The sequence below is a fragment of the Plecotus auritus genome, assembly GCF_963455305.1.
Source record: "Plecotus auritus genome assembly, chromosome: X".
NCBI classification, from domain to species: domain Eukaryota; kingdom Metazoa; phylum Chordata; class Mammalia; order Chiroptera; family Vespertilionidae; genus Plecotus; species Plecotus auritus.
In genome coordinates, this window is record NC_137784.1 from 132,710,260 (window position 1) to 132,721,659 (window position 11,400).

An 11,400-nucleotide genomic window follows, 5' to 3' on the forward strand; every position below is an offset into this window, starting at 1 on the left:
GCATCACAAACCAAGGCCTCTCCTTCATGCCTCCTCACTTCTCTTCGGCCTGCTCTTTAAATCTTTCGTTTCGTAACAACTCGCTCGCACACTGAACTCCTAGAAGGCAGAGGCTCAGGAAGCCCACCTCCAGAACAGGACTCGTAAGTCCATCACCCCTACCATGGACCCCTCGAGGCTGCCTGGCTGGTGCCCCAACTCCTCCCATCTAGAAACTCTAAAGCGCCTTCTTTTCTTCTTCTTTTTTTTTTGTTAATCCTTACCCGAGGATATTTTTCCATTGATTTTTAGAGAGAGTGGAAGGGAGGGGGAGAGACACATCCATTGAGACACATTGATTGGTTGCTTCCTGCATGCGCCCTGACCAGGGCCAGGGATTGAGCCTACAACCGAGATACATGCCTTTGACCAGAATCGAACCCATGACCTTTCAGTCCACAGGCCAACGCTCTATCCACTGAGGCAAACTGGCTAGGGCAGTGACTTCTCTTCCTTTTCTGACTCCATACCATAGTACCTGCCCCCCCCCCCCCCCCAGCAATCTGGTATTCCAGCAAAACTGTTAGTTTCTTGCTGGTTCACGCTCAATGAAGGGAAATAGAACTAATCTGTGAGAAATGATAAATAGTCCACGTGACTCTGCCCTTTGCAGTCTTGATTTCAAAGGCAGCCAAAGCTGAGTGCTGCGGGGAGACACACTAGCTCCCAAGGAGGCTGGGAGTAGTGGGAGGCCCGGGCTGGATTTAATCCCCATCTGTGTTCCTACAGGCATGTGCTGGGTGTGAGGGAGTCAGTGGGTTTCCTGCCCAGAGAGCAGAATTGTCTCTTTCAGGCAAGGATACGGGCTACCAGCTGGCAAGCTGCTCTGCTTGCTACCTGAGTCATAGCTCAGCGACAGCAGGACATGTCTGTGGCAGAGTCCTGGAGACAAAGGTGGTCTGCTAAGGCTGTGGGGGTGGGTTGGCTGGGCCTCCAGGCCATGTCCCTCCTGCAAGGACAATACCATCTGAATCCATGTTGAATGCACACATTCCACTAGGGCACCAATTTATTAAGAGGTCATCTAGAAGCCGGGTCCTGTGACAAACTGCAGGAGCTGCCACCCACTGCACCAGGGCCCGTAACCAGGCTCACTACCTTCCTGCCCTGGCCAGCCAGGCTCTAAGGCGGCCCCTTCCTACAGAGAGCGGGGCAGGAGGCAGCCAGGTAGATCCCTGCCATGGGCCGCCAGATGTGGCTCACCGGAAGGAAACCCGCACTGAGAAAGGAAACCCAGAGCAGTGAGCAGCTCTGGGCAGAGAGGTTCCGGAAGTTGCCCAACCAGGCGGCTGTGCAGCCAAGAGGTGTGCACCCAGGGCCTTGAGAAGTGGGTGGGGGCTGACTAGGGAAAGCAGCCTTAGGAAAAGAAGGGGATGGGTACCTGGGTCCCCCTGCCAAAGTACAATGAGGCTGGCCATCGCAGTCCCCACCACCAGTCACACACATGGGTCACCGCTTGCCGCCTCGGAGCCCTGATGTGTTGAACAAGAGAGCGCTCCTGGCCGGTGTGGGGTCGGGACTCAGCCCTGCGCTGGCACCACTGCTGCCTCCTCCTGGGCCAGGCACACGCAGCCTCCTTAGCCTGGTCATCACTTGGCTGGCTAGCTGGCCGTGCTTCTCCTCGGGATGCAGCCTTCCATCTCCAGCGCCTCGGGCCAGCCTTCATACTTGTTGGTGTGCCTGCTGTTCTTCACATGCTGCGGGGTCAGGGGAGCGGGGAGTCACAGCCTCAGCCCTCAGGCACCCGAGAAAGAACTGGCAGTGTCCCTGGGCCGGTGTCAGCCAACCGTGCACTCTCAGGGCACCCGCCCCCTCTGTCTGTCCTGGCACCTTGATCTTTCTCATGGAGAAATGGCCCTGGCGGCATGGCATGCCCTCCACAGGGGCAGTGAGAGGTCAGCTCCTCTGCACCTCTGTGGGCCTGGCACACGCTGGGGAGGGAAGGCAGGGGTCTGTCTGTACGCCTGTCTCTGCCCAGCCCACATGGAGCTGCTGGAAGTTATAGAAGAGCAAGCTTAGAGGGAGTGTTTCTTCTCTGGGGGGGGGGGTGTTAAGCTGTTCTTTTGGTAACCAGAACCTTCCAGAAATCAGTGGAGGCTATTTCTTTTGTCCTGCTGTGGGGAGCAGGGCTTGGAGACACCACGGCTTTCACAGAACAGGGAGCCTCCCAACAGTGAGGATGGCACCTGGGGCTTCCCAGCCCCTCGCATGGGGCATGACACGGGTGGCCCCAGAGGAGCTGCCAGCCAGACAGCAGCCAGGCTGGTGGAGAAGGGCATGCACCGTGAATCTGGGTATTGGGTTTTGGGAGGATGGGAGGACCAAGCATCTTGAAGATGTTTAGGAGGCGAGTTGCCAGTGTGCAACACTCAGAGACCCTTTAGGGCCTGGCCGGCATGGCTCAGTGGTTGAGCATCGACCTATGAACCAGGAGGTCATGGTGCGATTCCCGGTCAGGGCACATGCCCAGGTTGAGGGCTCAGTTCCAGGTGGGGGTGTACAGGAGGCAGCCCATCAGTGATTCTCTCTTATCATTGATGTTTCTATCTCCCTCTCTCTTCCTCTCAGAAATAAATAAAAATAAATTTTAAAGAAATTAATACTTGTAAAAATAAAAATAAAGACACTTTAGGATGAAATCCATACAGGACAGACCGGGAGGGGGCCAGGGCTGCCTCGGGTAGGGGTGTAGGGGCAGGATTTAGGGAAGACTGCAGCATGAACAGAAGGGGACCTCATGAGATGCAGGCAGAAAGCCCAGGCCAGCTGCCCTGGGCTGGGAAACGGAGTTGCCAGCCTCCCCCTTGCCCCCCGTACCTGCTCAAAGGGGCTCTTGTTATGCACACCCTTGGCCCCCACAAACACCCAGCTGTCCCGGAAGGCTAGGTCCTTGACATTCTTGCTGCCCAAATCACTGAAAAGTTTCCTGGTCTCTTCGTTCATCCTGCCGCACAGAAGGAGAAGGTGTGAGCGGTCGCCATAGGAGGGCAAGGCTGAGGCTGGCCCAGGCAAGCACTTACTTGGTGGCTGGGTCGTCGTAAGATGCCACAAACACCAGGGTCCCTTCATGCAGTGGCCGAATAAACTTCAGTAGATCGTTGACATCTAGGGGCACAGGTCCCATGGAACACGGAGCATCAGGCACCACTGGGCTTCCCTCCCCCTCCAGACCCTATTCTCCAAATGAGGACACTTAAAGTAGGGATCAGGCCAGGGACACACCCCCCTAAGGGTCACAGGAGCAAACTGGTATAAGAAGCCAGGGCACTCCCCATGGCCACACACCTGTCCCTGCCCCTGCCTTTTCCGGACCCAAGGAAGTGCTCGAGAAGCCCCCAGCGAATGGCCAGAGGAAGGGCAGTGTTTAGGGGAAGGACACCCAGTCATTCTGCCGCATAGTCAAAATTGGGAGGCCAGGCGGCCACTCACCTCCTGCCCACATGTCGAAGGCCCGGGCCTCGATGAGCTCACCGCTGACCCCTGGATCAACAGGGAGGATGGGGTCTTCCTGGGCAAGCCACCAGGGCAAACCCACCCTACCACCTCGGTCCTCCCAGACTAGGCTCACCACATGGCATGGCCACTGTGTGCAGCCCTTCTGGAACCTTTTCAACTATTCCCCCATATCAGCCTGGCTGGTGTAGCTCAGCGGTTGAATGTTGACCCATGAACCAGGAGGTCATGGTTTGATTGAGATTCTCGGTCAGGGCACATGCCTGAGTTGTGGGCTCGATCCCCAGTAGGAGGTGTGAAGGAGGCAGCCGATCGATGATGTTTCCCTCTCTCTATCCCTTTCCCTTTCCCTTTCTCTCTCTCTCAAAATCAATAAAAGGGGAAAATTTTTTAAAAAGTAAAAAAATATGCCCTGGCCGAAACCGGTTTGGCTCAGTGGATAGAGCGTCGGCCTGCGGACTGAAGGGTCCCGGGTTCGATTCCGGTCAAGGGCATGTGCCTTGGTTGCGGGCACATCCCCAGTGGGGGGTGTGCAGGAGGCAGCTGATTGATGTTTCTCTCTCATCGATGTTTCTAGCTTTCTATCCCTCTCCCTTCCTCTCTGCGAAATATCAATAAAATATATTTAAAAAAAAAAATATGCCCTGGCTGGCTTGGCTCAGTGGATAGAGCGTCAGCCTGGGGATTGAAGGGTCCCAGGTTCGATTCCAGCCAAGGGCACATGCCCGGGTTGTGGGCTCGATCTCCAGTGGGGGGTGTGCTGGAGGCAGCTGATCAATGATTCTCATCATTGATGTTTCTATCTCTCTCTCCTTCTCCCTTCCTCTCTGAAATCAATAAAGAAATGTTAAAAAAAAATAAAGGACTGATCATTGTTCTACGAAAAACAACAGCAGCAAGAACAAAAAAAGTAAAATAAACTTACCCAGATCTCTGACCCCATCCCCCCAAAAAGGAAATATATTAAAAAAAAATAAAAAATAAAAATAAAAAAGTAAAAAAATATATATCCGCCCATATTCCTGCCAACTATGCTCCTTATTCAGACAGCCGTGGCCCATCCAAGGCTGCAGAGCTTCTGCCTGGCATTTGAGACCTTCCAGGTGCACCCTTCAAATTCCTGGAAACTCCTAATTCTTTCCTACTAACATCCTTTTAAAAAATAAATATGTATATTTTTTATTGATTTCAGAGAGGGAGAGAGAGAGAGAGAGAGAGAGAAACATCAATGATGAGAGAGAATCAATGATCAGCTGCCTCCTGCACGCCCCACACTGGGGATCAAGCCGGCAACCCGGGCATGTGCCCTGACCGGGAATCGAAATCGAGCTGTGACCTCCTGGTTCATGGGTTGACTATGCAACCCCTGAGCCACACCGGCAAGGCTCTCCTGCTACCATGCTTTTGTTCACTGAGTCACTTCTGTGGACCCTCCAGCTAACACAAACCCCTTCCCCACCTCCTTGGGAATTCTGAGGGGAGGGGAAGGGAGGGAAGAGGAGGGCTAAGATAAACACTCAGATGCCTCCTCCTTGTGGGGAGGGGGTGGGGAGGTCACAGCACAGCAGGGTTCCACTTTCCTCAACCAAACTCTGGCCCCACATCAGAGGGAACTTACCATTCACCAGGGCAATGTTCAGTCCTCGACCCACGTTGTCCTTGACACTGCTCATGAGCCTAGCAAGGGGACAGCCCTCAAGTGGCACGTCTGCTCCACTCTCCTGACCTTGCAGGACCAGCTTCTGATCACCCATTCCCTCCCCCCCCCCGCTCTCCCCACCCCAAAGAACTCACATCTTGTCCTCCAGGCAAATCTTGGGTCCAATGACATTGGCAGCCCCGCTGACCATGCGGAAGGCTAGGTGCTCCTCAGGACATGGCTGGGGCAGGCCGCACTTGTACTTCCTGGCCCGCGGCTCTGGGCGGGGACAGTAGGGGTGACCCATGGGCCTGACCCTGGGTCACCCGAAGTCTGAGAGAGGGAGGTCAGGACTGGCCCACAGGGAGGAATGACTGAGCAGGGGGCCAGTGCAGGGAGAGGACATGGCTCAGGCCAGGAACACCTCCACAGACACTCTGTATCCCCTGGGCTGCAGGACAAGGTGACAGGGACCCCTAGGGAGGCTTTTCTGCCACTGATCGGAGAAGAGAAAGGAGTAGCAGCTGGGAGGGCAAATGTACAGATGAGCGTACGGCCAGAGTAGACTGCAGGAGTGCAGTAACTGAGAGAGCACCTGGCCCGGCCGGTGTGGCTCAGTGGTTGAGCGTCAACCTATGAACCAGGGGGTCACAGTTCAATTCCTGGTCAGGGCATATGCCCGGGTTTTGGGCTCGATCCCCAATGGGGGGTGTGCAGGAGGCAGCCTATCAATGATTCTCATCACTGATGTTTCCATGTCTCTCTCCCTCACCCTTCCTCTCTGAAATCAATAAAAATATATTTAAAAAAACATATTTTTATTGATTTCAGAGAAGAGAGAGGGAGAGAGACATAGAAACATCAATGATGAGAGATAATCATTGACCAACTGCCTCCTGCATGCCCCCTACTGGGGATTGAGCCTGCAACCCAGGCATGTGCCCTTGACCGGAATCGAACCTAGGAAAATTGAGCCAAACCAGCTAGGGCAAAATATATTTTTTTAACAAAGAAAGAGAGAGAGCACCTGATTCCCACGGGGCAGAGGCAGAAGGACAGAAGGACAGCCTCTGTCACAGGCTTATATTGTGTCTCCACAAAAGATATTTTAAAAATACATTTTTAATAAAGCAGCAGGATATTAACAAAATGTGAAGCTGGGTACAATATTCTTTGTCCTATTTTTTTTCCAATTTTCTATAGATTTGAAATTATTTCCAAGTAAATGAGTATGAATAATTTTTTAAAGAATGTGTGCAATCATTTTATTAAACTGGTAATTTTATTTTCCTGGATTGGTTTTATACCTTGCCAATATGCCCCCCCCCCAATTTTTTTTATTGATTTCATAGAGGAAGGGAGAGTGTGAGAGACAGAAATATCAATGATGAGAGAGAATCATTGATCGGCTGCCTCCTGCACGCCCCCTACTGGGGATGGAGCCTTGACTATGAATGGAACTGTGACCTCCTGGTTCATAGGTTGATGCTCAACCACTGAGTCACGCCGGCTGGGCTGGAATGGGAATTTCTATCCTATGCCTGTCCCACCAGTGTATTCTGGAAGCAGGGAACTTGTTTCCTAGGTTCACGCCATGCAAGCGGCTCAGCGGGCTGTGCTGGCCAGTTTGGGGAGAGATAAGCGGAGACCAGAAACCCTGGAGAGCTGGGGGCGGGCAGGGGTATCACATAGGAGGAGGGGCAGGCCCAGAAGAAGGGCAGGGAGGTGACAGGAGCCTTACCTGCTGTCACTGCGTTCTCTGGGCCTGTGGGTAGAGAGTTGTTTCTGTTAGCGCGGAGGCCTCCTGGCCTGCAGCAGGGCAGCCTGGCCCCATACCATGCAGTCAAGGTGGTGGAGCAGCAGGCTCAGAGGCCAAGGGCTAAGCCAGGCTGATCTTGGCATGTTCTCGCTCAAGTCTAAATGATGCTCATATGCAAAGCTCCCTGCTCCAGGAAAAGGGTAAGTTGGAATTGTACAAAGTACTTAGGTCAGCCGAAACCGGTTTGGCTCAGTGGATAGAGCGTCAGCCTGCGGACTGAAGGGTCCCGGGTTCGATTCCGGTCAAGGGCATGTACCTTGGTTGCGGGCACATCCCCAGTGGGAGGTGTGCAGGAGGCAGCTGATCGATGTTTCTCTCTCATCGATGTTTCTAGCTCTCTATCCCTCTCCCTTCCTCTCTGTAAAATATCAATAAAATATATTAAAAAAAAACAAACAAACAAAGTACTTAGGTCGCCAGAGACAAGGTGTAGAGTCCCCTCCTAACCTCCGAGCTCAGCAGAACGTCCGCAGGGAGCAACCAGGGAGTCATCCCCAATGTTCAATGTCCCTCTGCCCCTCACTCAGGCTCTGCCCACTCCAACTGGGCTCAGAACGAATCAGCGGGGATTTGCTGCTCAGCCAAAGCAACCTCCCAACCAGAAGGCTGTGCTGGATGCCAGGAGACAGACGGAGGAAGAGAAGGGAAATCCAGGCCACTCCCACCCCCAGCCTGAGCCTCAGCCCACAGGCCCAGGTGGCCACCATGGGGACCTCTGTAGCCAGGCAAGGAAAAGTCCCACACTCACTGGTGAAGAGTTGCTGGATGCGAGAGAAGCCACTGCCAGGCCCACCCAGGAAGATGCTGACTATGATCCAGGTGAGAGCCACAGTCACAACCAGGACCACGATGCGGAGGGGGCCTGGAGGCAGGACAGACAAGGCAAGGCCACCTCAGTTGCCAGTGAGCTCCAAATGATCCCAGGGCCTCTTGCGACCAGATCTCCCCATCCACTTGGGATGAAGTGACTGGAGGACAGGAGGTGGAGACCTGTGGCCGTCCACTGGCCGGAGGGGGGCAGCTCCAAGGCTCTCAGCTTGGTTTTCCTGAGGCAGGTGTGGGGGCCTTCCAGAACTCACTGCTCAAGAGGGCTCTCGCACTCCCCCAGAAGCACCCAACCTCCCGCCTGAGGCTGCCAATGTTTGTGATCCACCCATCACATCCTCTTTTTTTCCTGTTGTGATGGAGGAGGAGGTCCCTTAGTCCTTTTGAAGACCAGTCCCTTCACCTGCTGTGACGTGGATCCCTAGCTCTCCTCCCTGCTCAGGTTTCTTGGTTGTTTTTTTTTTTTGTGTGTGTGTTTTAATTTTTTAAAAATTGATTTCAGAGAGGAAGGGAGAGAGAAAGAGAGATAGAACCATCAATGATGAGAGAGAATCATAGATCGGCCGCCTCCTGCACGCCCCCCCTGGGGATTGGGCCTGCAACCTGGGCATGTGCCCTTGACCAGAATCAAACCCGGGACCCTTCAGTCCACAGGCCGACGCTCTGTCCACTGAGCCAAACCAGCTAGAGCCCTGCTCAAGTTTCTTGTAATAGCAATCATTCCATCTCTGTCTTTCTCTTCTATTTTCAACATCTCTCCTCCTGCCCTAGCTGGTTTTTCTCAGTAGTTAGAGCGTCGGCCTGCGGACTAAAGGGTCCTGGGTTTGATTCCAATCAAGAGTGTGTGCCTCAGTTGCAGGCTTGATCCCTGGCCCTGGTTGGGGTGCATGGGGAAGAAAGGCAACCAATTGATGTTTCTCTCTCTCTCCCCCCATCCCTTCCACTCTAAAAATCAATGAAAAATATCCTTGGGTGAGGATTAACAAAAACAAAAACAAAAGCTTGACCGGCGTGGCTCAGTGGTTGAGCATCCACCTATGAACCAGGAGGTCATGGTTCAATTCCCGGTCAGGGCACACGCCCAGGTTGTGGAGTCGATCCCCAGTGTGGGGTGTGTGGGAGGCAGCTGATCAATGACGCTCTCTGGTCATTGATGTTTCTATCTCTCTCTCCCTCTCCCTTCCTCTCTCTTAAATCAATAAAAATACATTTTAAAAAAAACCAACAAAACAAAACAAACAAAAAACTTCTTTCCAAGGCCACCTATGACTATTCTTGGTGTCAACTCCCCCGGATCACTTGTCAGCCCTGATCTTTCTTGATTTCTCAGCCGACTGCCCTAGGCCCTCCTGCTGAAAACAATTCCCTGCTGGCTTCCAGAACAACACAAGCTGGCCCACACACCTTGCTTTATCCTCCTCCTCTACCCTCCCCTGAAAATCTACTTTCCCAGGCTTCTATCTCAGGCTGTCTTCTTTGCCTACTCTACTTTTCTTCCTCTACCCTCCTTATAGGTGCTCTCACCTACTCCCCGCCTTGAATCAACCCCCCCCCCAGGGAGCAGTGGCACTCTATTTTTTTTTTGCCCTAGCCTTGAGGCTACACCCTCCCAGCCAGTTCCCCACTGGCTCGCTCCACTGGAATGCATTCATGTTGCAACCCTACCAGGTACAGAACTCTAATTCTTGAGTTCTGTTTTCCATCCCCCAAGCTGTCCCTCCCTAATCCACGTTCCTCCTTCGTTATCCAGCTGACAGCAGGGCTAGCACTAGGTTCACATTCAACCCCAGAGCCACTTGGGTCAGTTTCTCCTTTAAGACCACTACCTCTCCACCCAGTCTCGTTGCTCCCAGGAGCCTCTCTCCCCTCCCACAACTTGTTTTCCAAACAGCAACCAGTTGCCCGAGGTGGTAGAAATTCACTATCCTAATCCTCATCTCACAGCTTGGGGAGCTGAATGCTTGCAAGTGAAAGGATTTGTTCAAGGTCCTGGAATGAATGCTTGTGCATAGTCCTCCGTTTCCAAAAGCAAACCCAGTGTTCCACCTGGGCCCCTCCAGCTGCAGACCCCTGGACACCTGGGCCAGCCGGGTCTCCTTTCCATCTTCCTCCTGTTCACTGTGGAAGCCACCCACCTGCCAACCTCATGTCCACGTCTCCCGCTGGGTTGGGGCCGCCGGCAGGTGAACTGTTTGGGGACCGTGCGCTCTGGAGGCAACAAAGCAGAAGAGCAGGTTGGGGTGGGGATCAGGGATGAGCCAGAGCTGGGCCCCTGCTGCGGGACGGGCGCGATCGGTGCACCGACTTGTTCATCCACCTGGCCAGGCTCCGGGGAACGCGGAGAAGCCCTGTCGGGACAGGAGGGGTCTCGGAAACGCGTTGGCTCGAAGTCAATCGTGTCTACGGAGCCTCTGGGACTGGGAAATGGAAGTGGTTCTCACGGACGCAGGCTCCTCCGGTGGGAGGCCCCGAGCTCAGGCCGCCCCTCCGGGCCCGGGGGCCTGCGACGCGAGCTGGGCCGGCGGGAGACTTGCCTAGCCGTGGGGAGATGCGACCTCAGTCGGGGGCAACCCTGTTAGGCCGGCCGCGCTGCCCTGCTCAGCGAAGGAAGGAGAGAGCGAGAGCAGAGGACACACAGCCCCACAAGGCCTTGCAATGGCGGCCCGGGGCGGGGCCACAGCCTGCAGGCACCACCCCCGCCTGGGGCGAGGGCTTTGCCGCTCCGTAGCCAGGTGGGGGGGTGGGCGTGGAAAGCAGCGGAGGCCCCGCCCCTGGCCGGAGAAGCCCCGCCCACAGGCCTCCTCCTCCATTTGCTCCAGCCGCCGGGTGAGAACGGCCCGTCTCTGACGTGTGCTTGGGAAGAGCTGACTGGTCGCCAAATGGGAGGAGCCCTATCCGGCCCCGCCCCTGTCCCACGTATGCCCCGCCCCAGAAGTGTCCCATCACAGGCCAGTTTGCTAGGAGAGTCCAGCTTCTCAGGCTTGGAGTGCTGGGGTTACACTGATGCCCTCCGGTCGGATTTCTGAGGTCTAGAGAGAGGCGGATGGATCTGGGGGCGTAATTAGAAATTGTTTTAAAGTGGATATATGTGCCTTTTAGAAACACGGAGGTACAGAAGAGGATGCAGGAGAAAACACCAGAATGTGCCGAACCAGAGACCAGGAGGCTCAGCCTTCTGATGCCTTTCCTTGCAGTCTGATTTCTAGATGGCAGCGCGTTCACACCGTCTTCCATGTCGTTTTGATGATGGGAGGGGAGAATACCTGCTCCTCTAGCCTCTCTCAGGAGGGAGTCCCCGACACCACCCAGTGCACCTGATCACCCACTGCACTGGGAGAGCTGGGCCCACCCCTGTCAGCGGAACTCCTTCTGGAGGGCAGCAGCTGGGTGGCATGGGAACCACAGAAACATCCGTGCCCTTTGACCCCATGACCTCACTACGGGGAACCTGACATTCCAAAATGCAGATAAAGCTTATGCAGTTGGGCAGTGCCAGATCTCTGGTTAGAATCCAGTAGCTTCTACACTGGCATACACAACACTCTCTTTCTAACAAGATCAAGGTGGTCAGTTTCAGGGCCCTGCTGCTGCAGTCGGGTGTTAGTATTTGGATTTTGTTATGGAG

At 54.4% G+C, this 11,400-nt stretch overlaps 1 protein-coding gene across 3 annotated transcripts; it reads right to left on the minus strand.

Moving 5' to 3' along the window:
- Positions 1-254: 254 nt before the first annotated feature.
- Positions 255-10,451, minus strand: FAM3A (FAM3 metabolism regulating signaling molecule A). 3 transcript variants are annotated; one of them, XM_080653052.1, is made up of 10 exons: positions 10,310-10,451; positions 9,911-9,983; positions 7,699-7,812; positions 6,873-6,896; positions 5,287-5,410; positions 5,111-5,169; positions 3,469-3,519; positions 3,060-3,144; positions 2,857-2,983; positions 255-1,736 (listed from the first exon to the last, which is right to left on the minus strand). In XM_080653052.1, the coding sequence occupies exons 2-10, from the start codon at positions 9,921-9,923 to the stop codon at positions 1,641-1,643; spliced, it is 693 nt and encodes a 230-aa protein (XP_080509178.1). In that variant the 5' UTR covers positions 9,924-9,983; positions 10,310-10,451; the 3' UTR covers positions 255-1,640. The 3 variants fall into 3 exon arrangements, with proteins under 3 accessions (XP_080509178.1, XP_080509177.1, XP_080509179.1); XM_080653051.1 differs by having other exon boundaries at positions 1,019-1,736; positions 10,093-10,436; XM_080653053.1 differs by having other exon boundaries at positions 1,019-1,736; positions 10,081-10,435.
- Between the last annotated feature and the right edge of the window lie 949 nt (positions 10,452-11,400).

Coding starts and splice junctions, on each gene's coding strand:
- FAM3A (XM_080653052.1), bottom strand. Junction 3,520..5,110: donor GAACATTGCCCTGGTGAATG/GTAAGTTCCCTC, acceptor CTGTTGATCCAG/GGGTCAGCGGTGAGCTCATC. Junction 1,737..2,856: donor ACAAGAGCCCCTTTGAGCAG/GTACGGGGGGCA, acceptor CTGACCCCGCAG/CATGTGAAGAACAGCAGGCA.